Here is a 26,067-nt window from a genome sequence, read left to right on the forward strand (position 1 = left end):
GTGTGTGTCTCTCTCTCAAAAATAAATACAAAATTTAAGAAAATTAGAGAAAAAAGAATTAATGTCTGTGTGGAAATCTAGAATTATAATCTACAACATGTAGTATATACATTATAAGTATGCGTAGCTACAGAATTATATAAAACACATTTGTACACAGGGGAAGCTAATTTGCATGTAATTGTGCATTTTTATGAGTTAGGTACAGTGGCTTGTAGTCGGAAAGTGTGAGCGAAATGACTCCCATCAGCTCCTGGGGGGCTCAGTCCTTTGAGCCTCGGACTTGGGTTCAGGTCATGGTCTCAGGATGGTGAGTTCGAGTCCCGTGTGGGGCTCACTGCGGGGCCTGCTTGGGATGCTCTCTCTCTACCTCTGCCCCTCCCCTGCTGGCTCTCTCTCTCTCTCTCTCTCTCCCAAAAATAAACATTCAAGATAAGTAAATAAATCAATGAAGGTGTCCGTGTATATTTTTATAATCATCATACGATGGCCTGACGACGAGAGAAATTAGCGAAATACCCAGCAGACTCGAGCGGGAAATAGGTCGCTTGGGGACACAGGTGGCCAGCAGGCCTCTCGACTTGTTAAACCGCCGCGTGAACCACCAGCTCCCTAGACACGACTTCTGATGCTTTTTGTGGACGGAAGCGGCCATGCGGCTCAGCATCTGGGCAGAGAGGGTAGGAGAGAGGACGCCCCAGGATCCCCCCCCCCCCCCCAGCATCCCGGCAGAGAGCGAGGGACACGGGGCTCCCCAGGATCCCCCCCAGCATCCGGGCAGAGAGCGCGGGACACGGGGCGCCCCAGGATCCCCCCCAACATCCGGGCAGAGAGGGTAGGAGAGAGGACGCCCCAAGATCCCCCCCAGCATCCCGGCAGAGAGCGTGGGACACGGGGCGCCCCAGGATCCCCCCAGCATCCGGGCAGAGAGCGTGGGACACGAGGCGCCCCAGGATCCCCTCCCCCGCCCAGCATCTGGGCAGAGAGCGCGGGACACGGGGTGCCCCAGGATCCTCTCCAGCATCCGGGCAGAGAGGGTAGGAGAGAGGACGCCCCAGGATTCCCCCCCCCCCCAGCATCCCGACAGAGAGCGCGGGACACGGGGCTCCCCAGGATCCCCCCCAGCATCGGCGCAGAGAGCGTGGGACACGGGGCTCCCCAGGATCCCCCCCCCCCAGCATCCCAGCAGAGAGCGCGGGACACGGGGCGCCCCAGGATCCCCCCAGCATCCGGGCAGAGGGTAGGAGAGAGGACGCCCCAGGATTCCCCCCCCACCAACATCCAGGCAGAGAGCGTGGGACACGGGGTGCCCCAGGGTCGACCTGCTGTAAGTCACGCGCAGAAACACATGGAGAACAGGCGTGAACGAGGAGCACGCGCAGTCCCGGAGCGGGAGCCGGAGGGGCCCTTCCACCGCGCCCCTGGGGGACTCCAGGCCTTTCCAGAGGCCAGGAAGTGGGGGGGGCGGGGGGGGGGGGAGGGAGTCTCCAGCCAAGTGGCCGGGGCCTCAGATGAGCGCCTGAGGGCACGGCCCTCCTGCCCACGCGACCTGCCCCAGGTCGGGACCCACAAAGGAGCTCAGAGCAAGTGCGTTTTGCTGGTTTAATCCGTCTGGTTACACAAGCTGATCCGAGTAAATGTTGCACCTGACGCCCAAATTCCAGCCTCCCCCCCCCCCCCCCCGCATCAGCCTCCCGGGAGAGCGTCACGCGCTGGCAGCCTCAGGGCGCCGACGACGCTCTGGTGCCCAGAACCACGTCCAGCCTGTCCCCCGCCTGCGCCACCTGCACGTCCCGGAACCCATGCTGCCCCAGCAGGCTGCGGTACTCGGCCAGGCTGCGCTCCCTGCCCTGGGCCCGCACCAGCGCGTTCAAGGCCGCCGGCAGGCTGGCCCGGGCCGCTCGCCGCTCGTCCAGGGCCGTTTCAACCACCAGGAGGCCACCGCCTGCGGACAACAGAGCCAGAGGGAGTCGTGGGCAAGATTCAGCGCACGGCCAGTCAGCGACGATGGGCGCTCAGAACTACTTTCGGGGAGGCCGAGGGCAGTGGAAGCCAAGGACGGCGCGTGCCAGGTCGTGGGGAGGCCGATGCCGGCGCGCACCGTGGAAGCAGAGAAGGGCAGAGAGAGACAGAGACACGAAGGGAGAGAGGGGAACACAGGCAGACGGACAGGGGAGCAGCCGGCAGTCTCAGGGCCCAGCCTGGGGGTGTGGGGGGAGGGTGCCCGGTGCACAGGGACACGGATTCAGCGCGTGGGGGAAACCAGTCCGGGGCTGGGGGTGCAGCACGCAGGATGCCATCAGGCAGCGCGCATTCACTCTGGGAATGCCCCAAGCGGGCTGCCTGGCTCCGGGAACTCTGGGTGATGGCCGCACGAGAGCGGGGCTTCAAGCACAAAGTGGGTGCGTGTGTACGCGCATGTGCACGCCCGTGGACGCGTCTGTCTGGGCGTCTACTTGTTTTCAAAAGCGTTCATGACGGAGAAACCCGGCCAAGCAAACAGCACCCTCGATCAAAAGAGGCCGAGAGGAAACTTGTACATGTTTGCTCCTTCTCTGTGTGTGTGTTTTTTTTTTTTTAATTTTAAAAAGTGTATTTATTTTAGGGGGAGGGGCAGAGGCGGAGGGAGACGAGGAATCCCAAGCAGGCCCCTCAGAGTCAGCACAGGGCCCCACCCGGGGCTCGATCTCACGAACCTGAGCCTAAACCAGGAGTCGGACGCTAAGCTGCCGAGCCACCAGAGGCCCCTGCCGATTTTGTCAAAGGGGGATCCGCAGAAAAGGGACACAGGAGACAGGGACACAGCAGTGCCACACGTGGCTGGCTTCCGCTGCGTCTTCTGCTGTTGGTTGTACGCACTTGGCTGACGTGGGATCCGGGCGTTTGCTCCCTCGGTATCGTAACAATCTGGGTTTTTCAAAGTAACATATGCATGCGGTTCAATGGCCCGGCTCCGAAAGACTGAATGTTAGCACTGGGCGCTGGGAGGGGCGCCTGGGTGGCTCCGTGTAGCGTCCCACTTCGGCTCAGGTCACGATCTGGAGGGCTCAGGTCACGATCTCGCGGGCTCGTGAGTTTGAGCCCCGCGTGGGGCTCTGTGCTGAGGCTGGGAGCCCGGAGCCTGCTTTGGATTCTGCGTCTCCCTCTCTCGCTGCCCCAACCCACTCGCATTCTGTCTCTGTCTCAAAAGTAAATAAACATTACACACACACACACACACACACACACACACACACAAAACCGGGCACTTTGAGCTCTTTCCTGCAGCTCCTATGTTGCAAGGACCTGAATATTTACGGAGCACCTCCAGCCAGCAGGGGAGAGGGTCGGAGGAACCCTGCACCCTCCCCACCTCCCCCCTCCCGCCAACCCTGCACAGAATAAACCGAGGAGCAGCTTAACTGCCTCCACGCTGTCTCCTGAGGGAGCTGAGGACTCAGCGCTCATTCCCCAACCCCGCCTCCTCTCCAGCGGATGATACAGTGTTGCTGCTTTGTGAGCGCTTATTCCCGGCGGGCTCTGTTCCAGGCCCTGGGAATGCAGCGGGGACTAAACAGGCACAGACGCGCCCTCCAGGGACACATCCTCCTGCTCAGCAGCCTGACTGTCCGTGTGACCTGTAAATTTCTGCCTCTCCATGCCAGTGAGCCTGTCCTGAGGCTGTGGTAACAAATGACCACAGACCAGTCATTTACCCTCTCCTCAGCCATGCAAGTCACAACTCTGAGACCCAGGAGGGGCAGGGCCGCTGAGATCCAGGAGGGGCAGGGCCGCTGAGATCCAGGCAGGGTAGGACCACTGAGATCCAGGCAGGGTAGGACCACTGAGATCCAGGCAGGACCGCGGAGATCCAGGCAGGGCAGAGCCCCTGAGATCCAGGAGGGGCAGGACCACTGAGATCCAGGCAGGGCAGGGCCACTGAAATCCAGGAGGGACAGGACCACTGAGATCCAGGCAGGGCAGGGCCACTGAGACCCAGGAGGGGCAGGGCCACTGAGACCCAGGAGGGGCAGGGCCACTGAGACCCAGGCAGGGCAGGGCAGGGCTGTTGAGATCCAGGCAGGACAGAGCTGTGCTCCCTGCTGAGGCTCCAGGGGAGGGTCCTTCCTGCCTCTTCCAGCTTCTGGGGCTCCAGGCGTCCTTGGGCTTGTGGCCGCGTCCCTCCCGTGTCTGCCTGTGGCTTCACGTGGCTTCTCCTCTGTGTCTGTGTGTCCCCTTCCGTCTCTTACAAGGACACCTGCCATTGGATTCAGGGCCCCCCTCATCCAGGATGGGCTCATCCCAGATCCTTCCCTTACTCCCATCTGCAGACACCCTGTTTCCGAATGACTTCCTGTTCGCGTGTTTCCAGTGGATGTGAATTCGGGGGGTGGGAAGGGACTCCGATCCTGCTGCTACAGGGACCGACAAGGATGCCTTAGCTCTGTCGTCTTCTTCGGCACAGACATTTCCTCATTTCATAAGAAGTTGCTTCATTTTCTCTGCAGCTCTCCTAATATGTTCCCAAACGCTCGGGTAGATTCGCCAACACGTTGCAATACTGTTTCCAAACCCTGGGACGCGAGACGTAACTCATCTGGGGCCCCGTCTCTCAGTGTGCGGCCCCCCGGGGCCTGTCCCCACCCCTCCCCTGTCCCCGCCAGGGCCGTCACCTGGGGCCCCCACCTTGTCCCGCGCCTGAGCAGCTCTGGTAACCGATTCCGGGCCGTCTGTCTCTCCTTCCCCCCAGATCGTCTCCAGGAGCCTCCTCAGAATGGCAGGGGTGGGCGGCAGGCGCATCGAGTCCACAAACGTCTGTGGGATTTTTCCGCGTCCACAGATGTGACCCAGGAATGTGGGCGTCTGTGCAAATAGGTTTCCCGCGAATTTATCACACGGCCACGCTGCTCTTGAGGGACCCTGGGTGCTTCTGGTGCCAGTTCCTGGCGTGTGACTGCATCTCCACACACGCTCGTCCCTGGGTCCCCAGCATAAGCAGAGACGGGCTTCCCAGGTGTGCAGGGCATCAGCGCCCTCCAGGGGAGGGGCTGGGTATGGGGGCAGTGGGGCCATGGCTCATGTTACAAGTCGTTGGGGCGGGGCTGCAGGGCCCAGATCATCGTTGGGCATCATTCCTCGTGGTCCTGTGAAGCTGCCTTTTGGATGAGATTATCATCTAAATGTGCGACCTGGGGCAAAACACCTGGCCCTCCGCGGCGTGGGTGGGCCTCGTCTAATCAGTTGAAGGCCTCAAGAGAAAACACACCGCTGTCCCCCCGGAGGAGGGAATTCTACCTCCAACCAGTGTTGGGACTAGTCCCAGGTCTCCGGCTGCCTGCAGATTTGGGGAGTCCCAACCTACACGATTACACTTGACCCTTGCTTCACCCTTTGTGCAAAATACGAGACCGAAAATGACGGTTGTTTCCGGCAAACTGGAAAGTGAACTGCTGTTTCGTGTTCCCTAACCGCACGGGGAGGTAACAGAAGTGTCTCGCAAGTCACCAGGCGCTCGGGGCACGGGAATACGAGCTGCGCTTTGCGCCACTGGGACCTCGGAGGCCTGGGAAGGGGCCCCCGGGGGGGGGGGGTTGGGTATGCCCTGCTCCAGGCCCCCTGGGACACAGGCTGGGGCGTCCGGCAAACCTCCGGCCCGAGAACACAGATGTCGTCACTTCCTGGGGCCAGGACGGGGAGACTCGGGTGAGGAGGTCCCAAAGCTGCGGCCGCCCTCCTGGCGCCTCCTGCACGTCCGCAGGGGGCCGGCAGAGTGCGCGCGGGGGCGCAGGGGCGCCTGGCTGTCGGTAAAAACCCTCCCTTTCCCTCTCTGCAAGCGGAAGGAGGACGCGCAGCGGGAGGGGTCTCACCTGGCTTGCAGCTGCGGGACACCCGGCTCAGTAGCTCGTGCACTCTGTCGTCCGCCCAGTCGTGGAGAATTCTGGAAAGGATGTACAGCTGTGCGTCCGGGAGGTCGTCCTTGAAAAAGTCACCTGGTTGGAACGGGAGACGTCGGGAGTCGGGGACACCAGGGCTGGCGCTCCACGGCGGGGACACGGGGCCCGCGCCGCTCCCCGCCCCGCTCCGAGAAATGCCGTGTCCCCAACCCCAACACGGTCCAGTCCTAACCCCGGGTCCCATGGCGCGTCGGCCCCCGGGCCGGGCCACGGCGGTCGCGAGTGCCGGGTGGGCTCCCGCCTTCACAGCTGCCCCTGGAAGTTCTCCACCACGTCTGACTCCAGGCTTTCCCGCGCCAGCTCTTGGGTGACTTCCCTTCGTGCCCTTGGTTGGTCGTGGAACCTGTGGACGCCCACCTGCGCCCTCGCACCCCCCCCTACTTGCGCCCTCGCGCCCCCCCTGCCCGCCCCCCCCATCGTGCCCCCTCGCACGCCCCCGCCTGCCCCCTCGCACCACCCCCCCCCCCGCCTGCGCCCTCGCACGCCCCCCCGACCGTGCCCCCTCGCACGCCCCCACCTGTGCCCTCGCACCCCCCAGCCTACACTCCTGCGCCCCCCCACCTGCACCCTCGCACGCACCCCGCCTGCGCCCTTGCGCCCCCCCTCCTGCACCCTTGCACGCCCCCCCACTTGTGTCCCCCGCCTGCCCCCTTGCACGCCCCCCCGACCGTGCCCCCTCGCGCGCCCCCCCCTCGCACTCCCCTCCTGCCCCTTGCGCCCTCGCGCCCCCCCCCCCGCCTACGCCCTCGCACGCCCCCCCGCCTGCCCCGTCGCAACCCCCCTCCTGCCCCCTTTCACGCCCCCCCACTTGCGCCCTCGCGCCCCCCCCTCCCCCTTGCACGCCCCCCCAATCGTGCCCCCTCGCACGCCCCCCGCCCGTGCCCTCTCACCCCCCTCGCACTCACCCGCCTGCCCCCTTGCGCCCCCCCCCACCCGCTTGCACGCCCCCCACTTGCGCCCTCGCGCCCCCCCCTCGCACTCCCCACCTGCCCCCTTGCGCCCTCGCGCCCCCCCCGCGCCTGCGCCCTCGCACGCCCCCCCCCCCCGCCTGTGCCCTAGCGCACCCCCGCGCCTGCTCTCTCGCACTCCCCCACCTGCCCGCTTGCATGCCCCCCCACTTGCGCCCTCGCGCCCCCCCCGCCTGCACCCTGACTGCTTCCAGCGCCACAGCCCCACTGCTCTCACGAGTGCAGACAAACACGTGTGTGCACACAGAGACCTGTCTACACGCACACACAGATATCACACGCAGATACACGTGCAAACACAGATACACGCGCACAGGCCCGACACACTCAGACACACGTGCAAACGCAGGTACACACGCACAGACAGGCGCAGGCCCCGCACGCACACCCACGCTGTGCAGAGGCGAACGCGGTTGGCCCAACGCCGACCCAGAGCGCAGAGAAAGCTGCGTTTACCTGGCACGAAGCGGAGGCGCTCTGGCTGCCGGCCCTCGGGGTGAAAACTCGACACGTGCTCGATGACCTCCGGGAGGTCAAACACGGTCACCTTCAGACGCGGGTACTCCCGGGCCAGCTCTCGGGCCAGGGCACCTGTGCAGCCTGCGGGGAAGCAAACACACACACACACACAGGGTCACCTGACCCGCCCAGCGCACCACACCCCTGGCGGGTCTCCAAGATGGCCCCTTGGCAAAACCAGAATGAGGTCTGAGAACACGGCTGGAGGCCCGGTCTGGGAACGGAAGCCAGCGGCGGGCAGAGATCACTGAGGTCTCATGCAGCCCTTGGGACCTTGCTGGCCCAGCGCACATCAGTGGGGGCGGGGTGGGGGGGGCACAGACGCACAGAGGGAGCATCAGAGCCCAGCTGGGAAGGGAGGAAGCCACACTCTTATCATCTCCTTTCCGCTGCCGGAATGTGGACGACATGGCTGGCGCCACAGCAGCCACTCTGGGCCACCAGGAGGAACGGTGTGCAGGTGGCAGGGGAATGAAAGCCAGCAGCTCTGGGCTCCCCCTGGGACCCCTAATCCCACTGTACCCCTTGGGCAGGCATCAGCTCACGTCTGCTGCCCTGGGATAAGGAGCAAGTTGGAATAGGGTGGCAGGTATATGGGCATAATTACACCCAACAAGACGGGGTCAGATGGCTCTGCGATCCTCTCCCCCAAATCGGTAGCCAGCAGAAAGGGCCCCATAACCTCTAGGACCCACCCCCAGGGCCTCCTTGGACTTGGGGATGTCCATCCAAGTCCCGGCACCCGCCACAGCCAAACTCCTGGCCTTATGCTTGTAAAGCCGTAAACCCGCTTTGGACGTCTTCTCAGCGGATGAGGTGGCCACGACCTAACGCAAGAAATGCGCCCGATGCCTGGCGGGGGGCGGGGCGTGGTACTCACCTCCCAGGTCACAGGCAGAGGCGAATCGGGACAGGTCGAAGGCCGTGGCCACCTGGCGAGCTGTCAGCTGGGTGAGGCCGTGCATGGCTCGCATGAAACGCAGCCTCTGGTCCCTGCTCTGAAACAGAACGGGGTTTGAGGAGACCCACACGGGGGCCCAGGGGAGCCTGCGCACTGGCTGTGGTCCCACCCCGGGGTTCTGAGGGTAGGGAGCTCCACAGGGAAGGGCGTGGGGGGGGGGGGGGATAGGGCCTGCAGGGCTGCAGGGGAGGGGGGAGGAGGTCAGAGCCTGCAGGGCAGGGGGTTGTGGGGGCAGGGCCTGCAGGGGAGGGGGCCGGGGGTCAGAGCCTGCGGGGGGAGGGGGGCAGGGCCTACAGGGAGGGGGGAGAGGGTCAGAGCCTGTCGGGCAGGGGGTTGGGGGTGCAGGGCCTGTGGGGGAGAGGTGGGATCAGAGCCTGCAAGGCAGGGGGTTCAGGCAGCAGGGCCTGCGGGAGAAGGGGTTTAGGGGTCAGAGCCTGTGGGGGAGGGGGTTGGGGGGCAGGGCCTGCAGGGAGGACATGCGGGGGAGGGCCTGCAGGGAAGGGGGGAGGGGGTCAGAGCCTGCAGGGGGGGCGGGAGGGGGTCAGAGTCTGCGGGGGGTGGGCGGGAGGGGGGGAGGGGGGCAGGGCCTGCAGGGGAGGGGGGAGAGGGTCAGAGCCTGTCGGGCAGGGGGTTGGGGGTGCAGGGCCTGTGGGGGAGAGGGGGGATCAGACCTGCAAGGGAGGGGGTTCAGGCGGCAGGGCCTGCGGGAGAGGGGGTTTAGGGGTCAGAGCCTGCAATGGAGGGGATTCGGGGGTCAGAGCCTGTGGAGGAGGTGGGTCTGGGGGGTCAGAGCCGGGTGGGGAGGGGATTCGGGGTATAGGGCCCGGCTGTTGGGGGGGGGGGGGGGTTGGGGCACAAGGCCTGTGTGGGAGGGGCTTGGGGGGGCAGGGCCTTCGGGGGACAGGGGGTCTGAGCCTGGCTGGCAGGGGTTCAGGGTGCAGAGCTGGGCGGGGAGGGCATTCGGGATGGAGGGCCCAGCTGGGTGGGGGTTTGGGGGACAGAGTCCGGCGGGGAGGGGGTTTGATGGGGGGGGGGGGGTGCAGGGCCTGGCAGGTAGGGGGTTGGGGGCGAAGCCAGAGGGGAGTGATGGGGAGGGGATCTCATGGGGCAGAGCTGACCCAGGAAGGGGCCTGGGGGGATGGGCAGGGCCTGGCGTGGAGGGTGTTTGGTGGGGGGGGGGGGGGTGCAGGGCGGGGCGGGGTTTGGTGGGGCCAGGCCGGGCCGGGCTGCGGGGGGGGGGGGGGGGGGGGATATCTTGTGGGGCAGAAAGAACCAGAGTGGGGCGGAGCCTGGTGGGCAGAGCTGAGCAGGGGGTGCAGGGGAGGGGCGGGGCCGAGCTGAGTAGGGCGGTCCGGGGCGGCAGGGCTGAGTACAGCCCAGAGAAGGGGCTGGTCCTTCAGGCTGTCAGCTCCCCTGGGATGTGCGGGACCTAACAGACGCCTGCATCTCCCCGTCTGAAGCCAGTGAATGGGGACAGTCACCCCGGAGGCCGCCACCAGCCCCGCGCAAGGTCTGGATGGACACGAAGCAGGAGAAGGGAAGGGGTCGGGTCCCCCGCTGGCCCCTGCAGCCGTCGCCGCACTCGCTGGTGACAGGCTGACTGTTTACAGAGACACTGGCCCCTCCCCCAGCCCCCCCATCCCCCACCCCGTGGGGCCCCGTGTGGCTTCTCTGTCCCTCCCGCCCAGTCTCTCTCTGTCTCCAGGAGTGCGGGTCTCTCTGGGTCTCCGTCTTTGCGTGTCTGTCTTCATCAGAGACACAACGTTTGTGTCCTCCCCCCACTGGCCCCCAATTTCCTATGTGAAACCCCAACCCCCAAGGGGATGGTCTCAGGAGTGGGGGGGGGGGGGCTCTGGGTGGGGCGGGTCACCGGGTCATGACGGTGGACCCCCGTGGGGGATTCGTGCCCTTATGGACTAGGCTGCAGAGACCCCCGGCCCCTCCCACCCCGAGACGACAGCCGGATGGGAGGCGGGAAGCAGGGGTGTCCGGACCCCGAATCTGCAGGTGCCTTGACTCGGATGGATTTCACCTCCGCAACCGTGGGAAGTAACTGCGCGCTGTTTGTAAGCCTCCAGCCTTGTGAGCCCAAGCGACGGGGACACCCCGTCTGGGTCCCTGCCGCCCGGCCCTGATGCAGGCCCCGTGCTCTGGCGGACCCGTTCCTGCATCGCGCGGGGAGCCCGACCCGGAGCCCTCCCTGCGCTCTGCCCTCAGCAAAGGCTGCCAGGGACGCAGGCGGCGGATGGCCGCGCCCACCCCAAAGCACCCACCGGGCCCTGCCCTGCAGACACACGCAGCTTTAACGTCAACTCCCAAAGGTTCCCCAAAGGGAAAGGGGAAGGAGGGGGGGACAGCAGGAAGACTCTGCAGACCGAGCTCGAGCGACAGGGTCCGTGCGATGGAACCCCACGCGGGAAACGCGGTGCCTTCATTCCGTGCCACCTGCTGGGCCCTTCCTGCGAGATTCCCGTCCGCACCCCGCAGGCCCACGGCACCTGGCCGGCCCCCGCGCCACGCGCCACGCCCCCGCCAGGCCTCCCACCCACGCCGGCTGCCCGTGCCCCCACCCCCACCCCCACGTGATCCTGCTGTCGCGACGGCCAACGGTCAGCGGGTTTGCAAGACGGCCCGGTCAACCCGGCGGCCAGAGCGCAGATCCGTGCCCGTGGGTGCTTCTGTGGGGCACGCGCGGTGTGCACACACGCGTCCTGATGTTCGCTACCTGAGACGGGTCCTCCGCCGGCCTCCCCGCAGCCGCGCGGGGTCCCTGTCGCACCGCAGACTCCAGGTCTGTGAACACGGTCCAGGCGTGCTCATCGTTGTACGCGACGAAGCCGTGGAGAGAACACGCGCCCTCCGACGCCAGGTGCCGGCTTGCCAGCTGCGTGTTACCGTAACCTGACACGACAGGGGCGTCATGCAGGCTCCAGCCGACGCCCCAGCGCACCTCCCACATGGGCAGCCACGGCCTGGCATCCTGGGGCTGGCGCCAACCTCACCCACCTGAGCGGGGCACGACGCACGCTCAGGGGGCGGCCCCGCGGGGACACAGCCCAGACCGGTGCCGATACCGACTCACGGGTAACCCAAAGAGACGGGGTTTCGAAGGTGTGGTTTGATGTCTAGAAGCAGCGGACTTGAAGTAAGGGAGGTGACCTTCAGCAATGTGGGTGGGCCCCATCTAATCAGTGGGCGGCATTAAAAGCAGTGATGAGATTTCGCTGACGAAGAAGCAATTCTGCCTCAAGACTTGAGGACCAGCATGTACTGATTTCCCAGGCAGCCAGCCGGCCTGCCCTACACATTTCAGGTGCCACAGCCCCGCCACCGAATGACCCACTGCCCTGCGATACACCGCCAGCTGTAGATCCCGTGGGTTCTAGTTCTCTGGAGAGCCGGCACTGGTGTGGGGCCCCTCCTCTCTCGCCCGAGCCATCTGTCTGCAGGACGTGGCCCCCCACCCTGCATCTAGAGAACACAGGCTGGGGGTGCAGGCAGGTGATGGTGGGTGAGACCCCCATCTGTGAATGGAAGGCCCCAGGGATCCTCCGAGATAACGGCACATCCCACCCTTTAATACTTAAACGTTCTTAGTTCTTCGCCTTTGGAAGAGGACACACGCCCCACGCGCACACGGGAGAACTGTTCCCGGGGTTCTCCCGCAGAACCGTGCGAGGCATGGGCCAAAACGTGGGAGAAGCTCCTAAGTGATTAAAAGTCTGGATGCTGGAGCTTTCTGGATGCTCGGTCATCATAGACGAGAAGATCATTACAGTGGTCTGGCTGGGGGAGACTTCTGCTTCCCAGGCTCCAAATCTTAACCACAGATTTCTACGCCTTTTGTACAGAGGGCAGCTTCTGGGGCCTGGGCCAGCACCCCACTTTCCTCCTGGTCACAGAAGCAAAGCGGCCTCTCCTGCCCTGGGGTCCTTCACCCCCTGCCACTCCCAAGCTGCTCAGGGACCATCCATAGGACCCTCTGCTCTGAGACCAAGTGCCACAACGCTGTTTCAGGAAACACATTGTCATCCATCCATCTATCATCCATCCATCTATCTACTTACCCATCCATCCATCCATCCATCCATCCATCCATCCATCCATCCACCAACCCACCCACCTACCTATCCATCCACCCATCCATCCATCCACCTACCTACCTACTTATCCATCCATCCATCCATCCATCCATCCATCCATCCATCCATCCATCCAACCACCGACCCACCCACCTACCTATCCATCCACCCATCCATCCATCCACCTACTTACCTACCTATCCATCCATCCATCCATCGATCCATCCACCCACCCCCCTACCCACCTTTTCATTCATCCATCCTTCACCCATCAATCTTTCCATCCATCCTTCCATCCATCTACCTATATACCATCCATCCATCCATCCATCCATCCATCCACCTTTTCATTCATCTATGCTTCCATCCATCAATCTTTCCATCTACCCACCTACATACCCATCCATCCACTCAACACCCACCATCCATCTGTGCACCCATCCATCCCTTCCTTCCATCCTTCCATATCGTCTTTCATCCATCTACTCACTTACGTATCCATCCATTTTTCCTTTTTTCCTTCCATCCATCCATGCATCCATCTGTCTGTCGATCCAAATCTCCTATCATCTGTCTACCTAGCTAGTTATCATCACATCTACTACCAATCTGTATCTATGTACCCACGTATTTGTCTAAACAAGTAAAAACAAACATGTACCCATGCTGTACACATATATAATCCACTCGCTCTGTTTCTCTGGTGAACCCTGACTGATACAGCTTCTTTGAGACCAGAGCCCAAGAAAACGTCACTCTCCTATGGGCACCTGGGTGGGTCAGTCGCTTAAGCGTCTGACTTCAGCTCAGTCACGATCTCATGATCTCTTGGTCCGTGGGTTCGAGCCCCGCATCAGACTCTGTGCGGACAGCTCAGAGTCTGGAGCCTGCTTCTGATTGTGTGTCCCCCTCTGTCTCTGTCCCTCTCCTGCTCTCACTCTCTCTCTTCCTCAAAATAAACATTATAAAAAAAATTAAAAAAAAAAAAGAGGACGCCTGGGTGGCTCACTCAGTTAAGCATCCGACTTTGGCTCAGGTCATGATCTCATGGTCCGTGAGTTCAAGCCCCACGTCAGGCTCTGTGCGGACAGCTCAGAGTCTGGAGCCTGCTTCCGATTCTGTGTCCCCCTCTGTCTCTGTCCCTCTCCCGCTCTCACTCTCTCTCTTCCTCAAAATAAACATTATCAAAAAAAATGAAAAAAAAAAAAAAAAAAAAAAAGAGGACGCCTGGGTGGCTCACTCAGTTAAGCATCCGACTTTGGCTCAGGTCATGATCTCAGGGTTTGTGAGTTCAAGCCCCGTGTCAGGCTCTGTGCTGACAGGTCAGAGCCTGGAGCCTGCTTTGGATTCTGTGTCTCCCTCTCTCTGCCCCTGCCTTGCTCTCACTCTGTCTCTCTGTGTCTCAAAAATAAATAAACATTAAAAAACACAAACAAGAGCCCGACTCTTGATTTCAGCTTAGGTCACGATCCCATGGGTCATGACATTGAACCCTGTGTTGGCTCTGTGGATACAGTGCGGAACCTGTTTGGGATTCTCTCGCTCCCTCTGTCTCTGTCCCTCCCCTGCTTCTGCTCTCTCTCTCTCTCTCTCTGTCAGACACAGATTTTTTTAAAAACCACTCTTCTGAAAGACACATACCCACACACACAGTTGTGTGTTTCCTTTCCCTCATCCTGTACTTCTTACCGTCGCTGAAAAGCCACGATCTGAGGGCACAAGGATAGACGGTCGGGCCTTCCCTGCCCTGGTCCAGAAGCCACCTTCACTGGATGACTTCCTTCCAGCTGCAAAGATTCTCATCAGGACACTTCGCATGTCCCCTTACCTGTGTCTGTCTTCTCCAGTAATCCCAGGGCCACGCAGACATCCAGGAGCCGTCCAGTTCCACACACAGAGGCGTTAAGTTTGCGTGCAACATCCACCGCCTTCAGGGGGCCTTCCTCTTTCAGGACATCAAACACCTTCAGTTTGCAAGCCGTGAACAGAGCCTGTCCGTTAAAAACAACAACAGCGAGACTTACGACGGGACTTGTGCAGTGCCCTTCGCTCCCACAGACCCAAAAGTGGGAGGCCACAGCTATCAAAACTGTTTAACTTGTGCATGGAAGCTTCTTCTCCAGAGAACAGTGCATGCAGGCTCCAGCTGGTACCGGGCTCGCACAAGACAAAAGCACATCAGTGAATATCAAGGAGAAAAACTGTCCCATGGGAGAAAATCCAACGTGTTCGTATGTGGGGCTGAACTGTGTTCCCCCCAAGATCGATCTGTTGAAGCCCGACGTCCCAGGACCTCAGGACGTGGCTGGATTTGGAGACAAACATGCCTGTCCTCGGGAGCAGAGGGCCTACGCAGCTCAGGACACATACTCATGTGGGTAATGCAAAAACCTTCTTCGCGTGTGGGGTGTGTCTGCTCTTCCAAAGGCCTCAGAACTCAGAACATTTAAGTGTGAAAGCCAAGGCACTGCCTCAGAAGTCAGAACACTGCCGTTCTTCGTCTCCATCAGGCGTGTGGGGCCTTGTGTTGACAGACAGGGGTCTCACCCCCCGTCACCTGTACCCCCACCCGGCCACGCAGAAACCTTCTTCGACAAGTGACGCCATTGCATGAAGGGCCCGACGATGCTGGCTTGTTTCTAGAACCCTCACGATGCACTGGCAACGTGACATGTGCTCCCTGAGTCCCTACAGCCCCGTGGCTGGGTCAGCTGACCGCCGGGAGACCTTTCTGTGAGAGCAGTCGAACAGGTATGCAGAAGGAAACACGGGTAGGTGGGTAGACGGACAAAGGGGTAGATGTTAGATCAGGCAGATAGGTGAGAGGTAGGCAGACACATAAATAGTTGGCAGACAGTCTGAAGACAGCTACACAGGTGCACAGGTAATCAGTGAGGGACGCTGCAAGGCTACGTGCGGAGGTAGGTGGCTGGGTGGACAGACCCCAGAGGGACACAGGTAGGTGCCGGGACCTCGGCACAGCTGCACCACGTGGGGACACCGTGCGCATGGTTATTCCCGGGGGACTTAGGTATTTTGGGCACAGCACAGCAGAACCACCTCTCCCTCCTGACCCCAGAACTTCTCTCCTGGCGAGGCGGTCACAGGGGCGTGGCCGGGGCTGGAGCGGGGAGGGGCGGTCCCCAGTCCCACACCCACATCCCCACCTCTCCTCCAGCCGCCGACGTGGAGCCCCGCCCAGCCCATGCAGGGCTGTCCTCGGAGGCCGCTGGAAGGGTCGGCCACGTGGGGCAGCGAGGGGGTGCGGAGACGAAGGGCACAGCAGGGCGGGTGTGCGCGGGGGGCCCACGGGAGCGCAGGGACGGCCGTGGCCAGCCCCGTCCTCGCAGATACGGTGCAGGATGGCCGGGCAGGCTTCTGCCCCCTGCGCTGGCCCGGCGGGCACGGGCAGCCGGCTGTTTTTGGGGCGGCGTGTGACCGCGCACGCAGGAAGGAAACGGAGGCCGCGGCTACGCACCCAGCCGGCCCGCGGGTTCCCACCCCGCCTGGGACACTCTCCGGCTGGGCCAGCTGCCTCAGATCCCAAGGCCACAGCGGGAGGAACCCACAGATCCCTCCGGGCAGGGGGTGACCTCCCACCCGGCCGGGGGGTGGCCCAGCACCTGGGCGCGTCTCCCGGGCTGGGGGAGGTCGGTCAGGGGTGCACCGCCGGCCCCAGGTGGGGCCCTGTGAAGCTCACCTTCAAACACCCCAGACACCGCGTCCCAGAGGGACACAGGCCTCCGCCCTCACAGCCCCGAGCACAAGGCCCACATTCCAGGCAGAACGAGCAGACCGGCAGGTCAGGTCACAGGCTCTCGGACCCAGAAGTCACCAGCTCTGTGTCAAGCCATTGACTGAAGGCAGAAAACCAGCTGGGGACACTGCAATGGGCTGAATAGGGGCCCCAACAGATATGCTGAAGTCTGAACCCTAGAACCTGGGAAGGGGACCTAATTTGGATACAAGGTCTCTGCAAACGTGAGTAAGTGAAGGATGTGGGAAGAGCCCATCCTGGATCAGGGTGGCCCTAGGAAAACGGCAGGTGTCCTGGAAAGAGACAGAGGAGGCCACACAGACACACAGAAGCCACGGGAAGGCAGAGGCGGAGACGGGAAGGACGTGACCAGCGGTCCAGGGACATCAGTAGCCCAGAAGCTGCAAGTCAGGAAGGACCGTCCCCTGGAGCCTCTGGAGGCAGCACAGCCCCGCCTGGATCTCAGTAGCCCTGCCTAGACCTCAGGGGTCCCACCCAACGGGGTCTCAGTGCTCTTGCCCTGCCTGAGTCTCAGCAGCCCTGCCCTGCCTGGATCTCAGAGCCGTTGCCCTTCCTGGGTTTCAGCGGACCTGCCCTGCCTGGATCTCAGTGGCCCTGCCCCTCCTGGATCTCAGTGGCCCTGCCCTGCCTGGATGTCAGTGGCCCTGCTTCTCCTGGATCTCAGTAGCCCTGCCCTGCCTGGGTCTTAGTGGCCCTCCCCTGCCTGGATCTCAGTGGCCCTCCCCTGCCTGGATCTCAGTGGCCTTGCCCGGCCTGGATCTCAGTGGTCCTGCCCTTCCTGGATCTCAGCGGCCCTGCCCCTGCTGGGCCTCAGTGGCCCTGCCCCTCGTGGATCTCAGTGGCCCTGCCCCTGCTGGATCTCAGTGGCCCTGCCCCTCGTGGATCTCAGCGGCCCTGCCCCTCCTGGATCTCAGCGGCCCTGCCCCTGCTGGGCCTCAGTGGTCCTGCCCTGCCTGGATCTCAGTGGCCCTGCCCCTCGTGGATCTCCGTGGTCCTGCCCTCCTGGATCTCCGTAGCCCTGCCGCTCCTGGGTCTCAGTGGTCCTGCCCTGCCTGGATCTCAGTGGCCCTGCCCCTCCTGGATCTCAGTGGTCCTGCCCTCCTGGATCTCAGTAGCCCTGCCCCTCCTGGGTCTCAGTGGTCCTGCCCTGCCTGGATCTCAGTGGCCCTGCCCCTCGTGGATCTCAGTGGTCCTGCCCTCCTGGATCTCAGTAGCCCTGCCGCTCCTGGGTCTCAGTGGTCCTGCCCTGCCTGGATCTCAGTGGCCCTGCCCTCCTGGATCTCAGTAGCCCTGCCCCTCCTGGGTCTCAGTGGTCCTGCCCTGCCTGGATCTCAGTGGCCCTGCCCCTCGTGGATCTCAGTGGCCCTGCCCCTCGTGGATCTCAGTGGCCCTGCCCCTTCTGGATCTCAGTGGCCCTGCCCCTCGTGGATCTCAGTGGTCCTGCCCTCCTGGATCTCAGTAGCCCTGCTGCTCCTGGGTCTCAGTGGTCCTGCCCTGCCTGGATCTCAGTGGTCCTGCCCTGCCTGGATCTCAGTGGCCCTGCCCTCCTGGATCTCAGTAGCCCTGCCCCTCCTGGGTCTCAGTGGTCCTGCCCTGCCTGGATCTCAGTGGCCCTGCCCCTCGTGGATCTCAGTGGCCCTGCCCCTTCTGGATCTCAGTGGCCCTGCCCCTCCTGGATCTCAGTGGTCCTGCCCTGCCTGGATCTCAGTGGCCCTGCCCCTCGTGGATCTCAGTGGCCCTGCCCCTCCTGGGTCTCAGTGGCCCTGCCCTGCCTGGATCTCAACGGCCCTGCCCCTCCTGGATTTCAGTGTCCTGTCCCACCTGCATCTCAGTGGCCCTTCCCTGCCTGGATCTCAGTAGCCCCACCCTGCCTGGATCTCAGAGGCCTTGCCCTGCCCGGATCTCAGCAGCCCTGCCCTGCCCGGATCTCAGTGGCCCTGCCTTGCCTGGATCTCAGAGGCCCTGCCCCTCCTGGATCTCAGACTGTGGTCTCCAGAGCTGGGAGAGGACACACCCTGGGTTTTAAGCAGTCAGGGTGGCGTCCTTCAGCACTGCCTGCCCAGGACACTCAGACCAGTACCTTGGATGCTTTAAAGCCGTCTATGAGGTCTAGAAGGTCGGACGGGAAGGGGGGCGGGTTCTCCACCAGCCCATTCGTGTCTGGGCCCTGGGGGCCAGCAGGAGCCTGTCCGGTGTGACCGTGCACCCCTGCCCTGCTGGGGCCGCAGCCCTCGTCCCCCTGAGCAGCCTCGCTCGCGATCTCGAAGGTGTCCACGGCGGGGATGGAGTCGTGCTTGACCCGCTGCACGTCCTCGCGGTGGGGCGGGCAGTACAGCTCCACCAGCTTCTTGCAGAAGTGGTTCAGCGGGAAGCCCACGACATTGAGGAAGTCCCCACGGACGTACTCCACCAGCATGCCGCCCAGGGCCTGGATCCCGTAGCCGCCGGCCTTGTCCCTGCGTGGGGCGGAAGGAGGCAGACCGGGGCGGGAGGGAGACACGGAGAAGTCAGAATGCGAGGGCTGCGCGGTAGTCCCGGTGGGGGGAGCGCAGGGAGTACCCCGACCCCGGCCGTGCTCTTGTCCACATCTGCACCGCTGGCCCAGGAGCCTCTGTGGACCCCTCCTTAGGGACAGAGGACGGGCCTTCAAAGACCCTTTCCTGGACCCCGACTTGGCACGTCGTGGTTTCCATCCGACCCTCCCTCCTCTGCCTCCCGGACCCCAGGCTCCCAAAAGGACACAAGGTTTTGGTTCTGGGCGCCCCCAGCGATGAGACCGCCCCCCCCACCTGCATGCATGCACCTGTCCCTGGCCCGGCCCCGTTCCGGGGTGTCGGGGGAGCAGGCGTGTTAACCTGTGTGGCCTCCCAGTCCCGTGGCAGCAGCACAGGGCGAAGGGCCTGACTGTTTCTCCCACTGTGAGTTGTTTCCTCATCCACTGCCCTGGAACCGGGCAGGTCGCCTCCTCAGCCAGCCCTGCTCGCACTCCTGGGCCCAGCCCCCACGGTACATCAGGACGGCAAGCGCACCACCGTGGACTGGATGTCTGTGTCCCCCCAGAATTCGTAGGGTGAGCTCTAACCCCCAAGGGGACGCTGTGACGAGCTGGGGCCTCCGGGAGGGGGTCCAGTCGGAGGCTGCAGCCGCCGTGCCGGGATCAGCGTCCCGTGAGACCCCGTGTGCACTCACATGGGCTCCCCGCTGTCGATGTACTCCCACAGAAGGTCCTCGGACAGCTCTGAGAACTTCACCGTGGTCTCCTCGTGGAACTCGCACACGTCCGTGTCCAGCTGGCCGTCTGCAACACAGAAGGGCGGGCAGGTCAGGGCACGGGGCGGGCACACGGCCGGGCACCTGCGGGAAATCCGCCCCGGGCCTGGGGATACACAACTCGGGCAGGAACAGCTAGTGGAGAGGCGGGAACGGTGAACAGCAGGGAAAAGAAAGCTACAAGATCAGGGAAGGAGACCCAGGCCGGTGGGGGGCTCAGGTGTCCCTGTAGGGAACTGAACTTCGGGGTGGCCTCCGTGCCTCGGTAGGAGGTGAGAAACGCGCCAGGCACAGCCCAGCGGGCACCTTCTGCCAAGCGGGTCCTCAGCATTTTGGTGCTTAAAACAGATTTGTTCTGATGTTTATTTATTCGCGAGAGAGACACAGAGCACGAGCAGGGGGAGGGGCAGAGAGAGGGAGACATAGAATCCGAAGCGGGATCCAGGCCCTGAGCTGTCGGCACAGAGCCCGACGCGGGGCTCGAACTCACAGACCGCGAGATCATGACCTGAGCCGGAGTCGGACGCTGAACCGACTGAGCCCCCCAGGCGCCCCCGTGTTCCTAGGATTTCAGGTTGCACAGCCAAGGCCCTCCCCCTTCTGGACTAAAGGTGGCACCTGTGTGGCTCGTGCTGGTCGGGGCACCCCGCCTCCCACAGGTGCTCAGCGGGAAGCGAACCGAGGCCTGAAGCAGCCCCGACTTTGGCAGGCAGGAGGGAGGGGACGGCCCTCACGGCGGGACATAGAGGGCTCGGGGGCGGCAGGACGCCCGGCTCCTCCCGCGGTGGCGCGGGGCCTGGGGAGGCGGCAGGTACCTTCGCTGCAGCAGTGGATGATGGCGACGCCCGTGAACACGCTGTGCTCCTTCCCGTTCAACCTGCAACGGACGACCCACATGCAGTGTGTCCACGGGGAGCCTGTGGGACAGCATGTTCCCTGCCACCCGCTCTTCGGAGGGTCTGTGCGCGTCCCTGCGGCACGGGGATGCCAGCCCACGGACAAGGCAGGGCCCAGGCGTGGAGACACGCTCACATGCGTGGTGGGCGGTGCTCGGCACGGAGGGACGCTGCCTGCCGGCCCGCTGTGCGCCTGCGCGCCTGCCCGCCTTCCTGTCTGCGCGCCTCCCGGCCTGAGCGCCTGCGCACCTGCCCGCCTCCCCGCCTGTGCGCCTGCGCACCTGCCCGCCCGCACGCCTGTCCACCTGCCTCGACTATCAACCAGCCCGCCTGCCCGCCTTCCAGTCTGTGCGCCTCCCTGCCTGTGCCCCTGCCCACCTGCGCACCTGCGCGGACTATCAACCTGCCCGCCTGTCCCCCTGCGCGCCTGTCCACCTACCCGTCTGCCCCGAGACCCTGTTCCCCTAGGGGGCGTGAGCACCGCATTAAGTGCGAGGCTGCATCCTCTGATCTCACCCAAAAGAGTGGCCGGGAAGGCCCAGCACGGACCCCACTCAGGGCGCGACCCAGGTACCTGGCTGGGACGTAACCCTGCCCCAGGCGGAGACGGCAGACCCCACCCTGGGCCCTAACCCTGCCCTGGGACCCACAACAGAGGAGCTGACCCCACCCCACCCCAGGCCCTGACCCCACCCCAGGTCCTGACCCCACCCCAGACCTTGACCCCGCCCAAGGTCCTGACCCCGCCCCAGGCTGTATCTGAGGCAAGGCTGCTTCCGAGGAGGACAGTCCGGGACCCACCTGGAGAGCATCCTGTACGCGTCTTGCTTGTCCGCTGGCTTCTCCAGAATCAGCCCCCCGATCGTCTGCAAGAGAACCAGGGCGGGGGGCGCTCACTGTCCCCAAGCCGGATCTGTGGAAGCCGCGATGTCCACACCTTGACTTCAGTCACCGAGGGCACACCAACCAAACTGGAGGCCAGAAAAGGGCCCCGAGGGGGACTCACCACGATGGTGTCGGCTCCGATGACGACGTCGGGGGCCCGGAGGTCTTTCTGGAAGAAATGCAAACTCAGCTTCGGAAATCACACCCGTGTGTCTTATGCAAATGCGCTGGCGGTGAGACGGGTGGTACTTCGGAAAGGAAGATGTGGGTGTCCTCGGTGTCCCCAGCAAGGACACGAGGGTGACCCCGGGAGGCCTGCCCTGCAGGGCTCAGGACGTGTGGGGGGCTGTAGCCTGGAGGTGCTCTGTGGTCACATGATGGGGACAGCACCTGGCGGCTCCCTCCCTGACACCTGAGGGACAGCACTGCAAACCTCAGTGTCCAGTCCCATGGGCTCCGCCTCCCTCAGGGCAGGGGACCCTTGCAGGAGAGGTGGGTGAGGGCCCCAAGTCCTCCCCAAGCTATGCTGAATTAAAGACAAAGCTGGTTTGGGGGCACCTGGATGGCTCAGTCACTTAAGCATCTGACTTCAGCTGAGGTCACGATCTCACAGTACGTGAGTTCAAGCCCCACACCAGGCTCTGTGCTGACAGCTCAGAGCCTGGAGCCTCGTTCGGATCCTCTGTCTCCCTCTCTCTCTGTCCCTTACCGCTCGTGCTCTTTCTCAAAAATAAATAAACATTAAAAAAAATAAAATATAAAAAAAAAGGACAAAACTGGTTTTTCGAACTGCTCAATGTGATTTGAGAAAAAAGTTCTCCAGACAATAAAATAAGTCCAGGTGGAAAATTCAGGCTTGGGGCTGAACGCACACATCTGAAGTCTGTATAGAACGTTGAACTTAGGTTAAAGTTAACATGTTAACCTTTCCACTGCTGAAAATCAATCGGTCAATACTCCTTTATTTATACCAATGGTTGTTATACGGCACTGGGCACAAAGCACTCCCTATAGGACATTAGTTGCAATAGTATATTATTTTAATACCAAGCAATGGATAATCTACATTAGTTCTGTATCATAAGTGATACTGTTGCAAAATAGGAGTTAAAGATGCTATTGTTTTAATTACAACAGTATCTGCATATAACGTAGAATCTACGCTCCCTAGACAAGCTCTGTTAAATAGTGTGTCATAAATGCTGTTACGTTCATTAAAATAGCATATTACGTAGTAATACACAGAAACAGACAAAGTGTGTTCATTCTTTGTTGGAAATGATATCACCACACTAATTGTGATTCTGGGCTACATGCTAGCATATGGTAATAAGCAACCTGTATTGATTCTTTACCGTCAATGACGCTCCTCTGTTAACGACAATTATGGAGGCTCATATCAAGGACACGGCCACAGTGATTGTAACAGCATGCGACACAGTAACCCTGAGCCACGGGTAGGCTGTTGGGGTTGCATACGGTAGACGGCACCGATCCGTGACATGTACGTTTAAAGCCGGAAAGTCCCGTCCTCCCAAGAGAACAGGGAAGAAAGCAGTAGCAGGGCCCCCTTGCCTGGTGCATCCTGGAGGCCACCTCCAAGGCCTTCTGCTTCGCTGTTTCGATGGCGTAAGCATAAGGGGTGGCGAAGGCGGCTTTATCGAGCTTCTCTTTGAACCTGGACGGAACCACCTCGAACCTGAGACCCTGGAACAGGAGGAAGAGGGGGTCTGGAGGGTTTGCGGGAAGAGGGAAGGCCTCTGAGCAGAATGAGCTGGTTTCCCAGGAAACACGGCCTCCCCCCACGTGCCCTGTGTCTCCCTCACACCTCGTCACTGACCGATGATGAGCTCAGCCAAGCGGAGCGGAGGCTGGCGGGGGCCCTGGCGGACCCGCCTGAAGGCACAGGTACCCGCGGCGGCCACACAGAGCCCAGCAGGAGAGTTGGGTGGGGTCTCCGGCTCTGAGGGGTCAAAGGGCTCCCAGAGTGTCACTGAGGCCAGGACATCACGCCCACGGGTGCACTAACAGCTGAAAACATACCGCCCGCGCACAGGGCCACAAAGGGCAGACCTGTGAGGGAAGATGGCTGCTTTACCGTTGTCCCCAAACCCGTGTGCGTGGGCAAGGCAGGCCCCAGTGGGGAGCCACTTGCGTAGAGAGTGACCCCCCCCAGAGTCGTGTGGGGACAGGAATGTGGGCCTGGAACACAGAGGGTGTTTCCAACCCCATAGGCACCTTCCTGCACAGCTCCAGAGTGGCTCTCCTCATCCTGACCCTAACTCTCTAAAGGCTCCCCTGCAGCTGACCTCCTACACCCCCATGTCCCCTGGACTGCCCTGTGAGCCTTCCTTTGGTCTGTACCCCCCACAACCCTCCTCGGGAGGTACAGTGAGCACCCCTCACTCTGTACCTTCCCCGACCCAGGCCTCTGCCTGCCTCTGGGCTGTGTACCTGCCCCTATCTCTGTACCCCCTTGGCCAGCAGGCCACTAGACCTGGCCTGAAGACTCTGGTCCCAGATCACACAGACCCCCACTATCCTGAGTCACTAGGACCCTGAGTCATTACGCCGTGGCCCAAAGACCTCCAGTCTGCAGACCCCAGCTCCCAGCCCAGAGTCACTGGTCACTGCACCCCGGGCACCAGGGCCTCTGTCACTAGGGCTCCAGGGTCACCAGGCCCCTCACTACCTGGCCCTTGGTCACCAGGCCCTGGTCACCAGACACCCCCGGGGTCACCAAACCACACCCTCAGGTCACCAGGTCCCTGGTCACCAGACCACCTGGCGCCCTGGGTCACCAGACTCCCGGGAAAACCAGGTCCCCAGTGCCAGGCCCCTCCCTACCATGACCGCCCCCATCCCAGACCCTGAGGTCACTAGGTCCCTGGTCACACAGGCCCCCAGGACCAGAACCAGAAGCCCCGGTCACCAGACCCCCCCCTCCCCGGCCCCGGCACCCCAGGTCACCAGAACCCCGGCCCCAGGCCCCTATCAGGCCCCCCCAATACCCAGCCCCCATTGCCAGGCCCCGTTACCAGGACCCCAGGCACCAGGCCTCCAGGTCTCTAGACCTCCGGCCGCAGGCCCACCTGCCCCAGGTCCCCCGGCCGCATGCCCTAGGTCACTAGGTCCCCGGCCCCAGGCCCCCGCTCCAGGCCCCCCCGCCCCAGGAGGCCCGGTCACCTGCCCGGCGCAGACCCCAGCCACAGGCCCGGCGCGGCCGCTCACCGCTTGGCTGAGGATCTCCCGGCGGCGCGGGGAGGCGCTGGCCAACACCACGCGCTTGTGCAGCAGCTTCCCGATCACCGGGCTCAGAACCATGGCACCGCGACCCCCGCCACCCCCGCGCACGGCCCCAGACCGCGAGCGCAGATCCGGATCCGGATGCCCGAGCCGCACGCTCCGGGACTAATGGAACCCCGCCCCCCAAGGCCCCGCCCAGTCCCGCCGGATCCCCGCCCCTTCACCCAGATCCCGCCCTATCCGCCCAGGCCCTCCGGAGCCCCGCCCCGCCCCCCAGATCCCGCCCTATCCGCCCAGGCCCTCCGGAGCCCCGCCCCGCCCCCCAGATCCCGCCCCATCCGCCTAGGCCCGCCGGAGCCGCCCCCCCCAGATTCCGCCCCATCCGCCCAGGCCCGCCGGAGCCACGCCCCTCCACCCAGATCCCGCCCCGTCCGCCCAGGCCCGCCGGAGCCCGTCTTTCCACCCAGATCCCGCCCCATCCGCCCAGACCCGCCGGAGCCCCGCCCCGCCCCCCAGATCCCGCCCTATCCGCCCAGACCAGCCGGAGCCCCGCCCCACCCCCAGATCCCTCCCCTTCCGCCCAGGCCTGCCGGAGCCCCGCCCCTCCCTCCCAAGTCCAGTCCCCTGGCGGCGTGTGCCCTGCGCGCCAACCCACGCAAGCAGGTGCGCCCGCGGGGATGTGGTGGCGGGCGGGCTCCGGGAGCGCGAAGTCGTGGGGCCCCTGTGGCGCCGGGGATTTGGGGGCCGGGGAGGAGGAGATGGGAGTCCCTGGGAGGTGATGGAGGGGCGCGGAGATGGGGGGGTCTCCCTCGAACGCCCCTGGGGCGCGGAAACGGGGGCTTCCTGGGAAGTGGCAGAGGGGCGCGCAGTCGGGGTCCCGGGAGGCGGTGGAGGGGCAGGGATAGGGGTTCTCCTGGAGGGGAGCAGAATAGCCTTCGGTTAAGAACCACTGCCGCATACAGATACACAGGTAAGCAGGTAGGTAGGTAGGCAGGCAGGCAGACAGACAGACAGACAAGGTCTCTCCTGCGGTGAGGCTTCCCAACCGCAGCAGTACTGACTTCTGGGGTTGGGTGATTCGTTGCACGATCCTCAGAAGCATCCCCAGTTTCCGCCACTAGATGGCGGGACCTTCCTCCCGAGTTGTGACAACCCAAATTCTCCCCTGAACGTGGCCGGGGTTTCCCCGGGCACCGAATAGCCCCTTGGTTGAGAATCCTGACCACGGCGAAGATCGATAGATGACCCATCGATAGGCAGATAGAGTCCCTCTTGTGAGGTCCGGGGTTCTCCGCCTCAGCACTACTGACACGTGGGGCTGGATGACCCTGTGGGGTGGGGCGTTCTGTGCGCGGTAGGGTGTGGAGCAGCGTGTCTGGTCTCCACCCCGCACACGCCAGGAGCGCCCCCCTCACTGTCGTGACCTTCAGAAGTGTCCCCAGACGAATATGCCCAGGTGCATCCAAGCCAATACCCCCTGTCCCGTCCTCCCTGACCCCCTGTGCCTGTCCATCCCAGGCCCACCCCGG

The 26,067-nt window shown here is 63.2% G+C and overlaps 1 protein-coding gene across 1 annotated transcript; it reads right to left on the reverse strand.

Moving 5' to 3' along the window:
- Positions 1 to 1,673: 1,673 nt before the first annotated feature.
- ASMTL (acetylserotonin O-methyltransferase like) lies at positions 1,674 to 24,722 on the reverse strand. The gene is made up of 13 exons (XM_053891855.1): positions 24,524 to 24,722; positions 22,868 to 22,999; positions 21,414 to 21,461; positions 21,209 to 21,273; positions 20,327 to 20,388; positions 19,431 to 19,539; positions 18,322 to 18,697; positions 14,292 to 14,454; positions 11,107 to 11,282; positions 8,301 to 8,418; positions 7,358 to 7,501; positions 5,847 to 5,969; positions 1,674 to 1,945 (listed from the first exon to the last, which is right to left on the reverse strand). The coding sequence occupies exons 1-13, from the start codon at positions 24,614 to 24,616 to the stop codon at positions 1,722 to 1,724; spliced, it is 1,833 nt and encodes a 610-aa protein (XP_053747830.1). The 5' UTR covers positions 24,617 to 24,722; the 3' UTR covers positions 1,674 to 1,721.
- Positions 24,723 to 26,067: the final 1,345 nt, after the last annotated feature.

This window comes from Panthera pardus, unplaced genomic scaffold, assembly GCF_024362965.1.
Source record: "Panthera pardus isolate Hobbes unplaced genomic scaffold, ASM2436296v1 HiC_scaffold_27, whole genome shotgun sequence".
Taxonomy (NCBI): domain Eukaryota; kingdom Metazoa; phylum Chordata; class Mammalia; order Carnivora; family Felidae; genus Panthera; species Panthera pardus.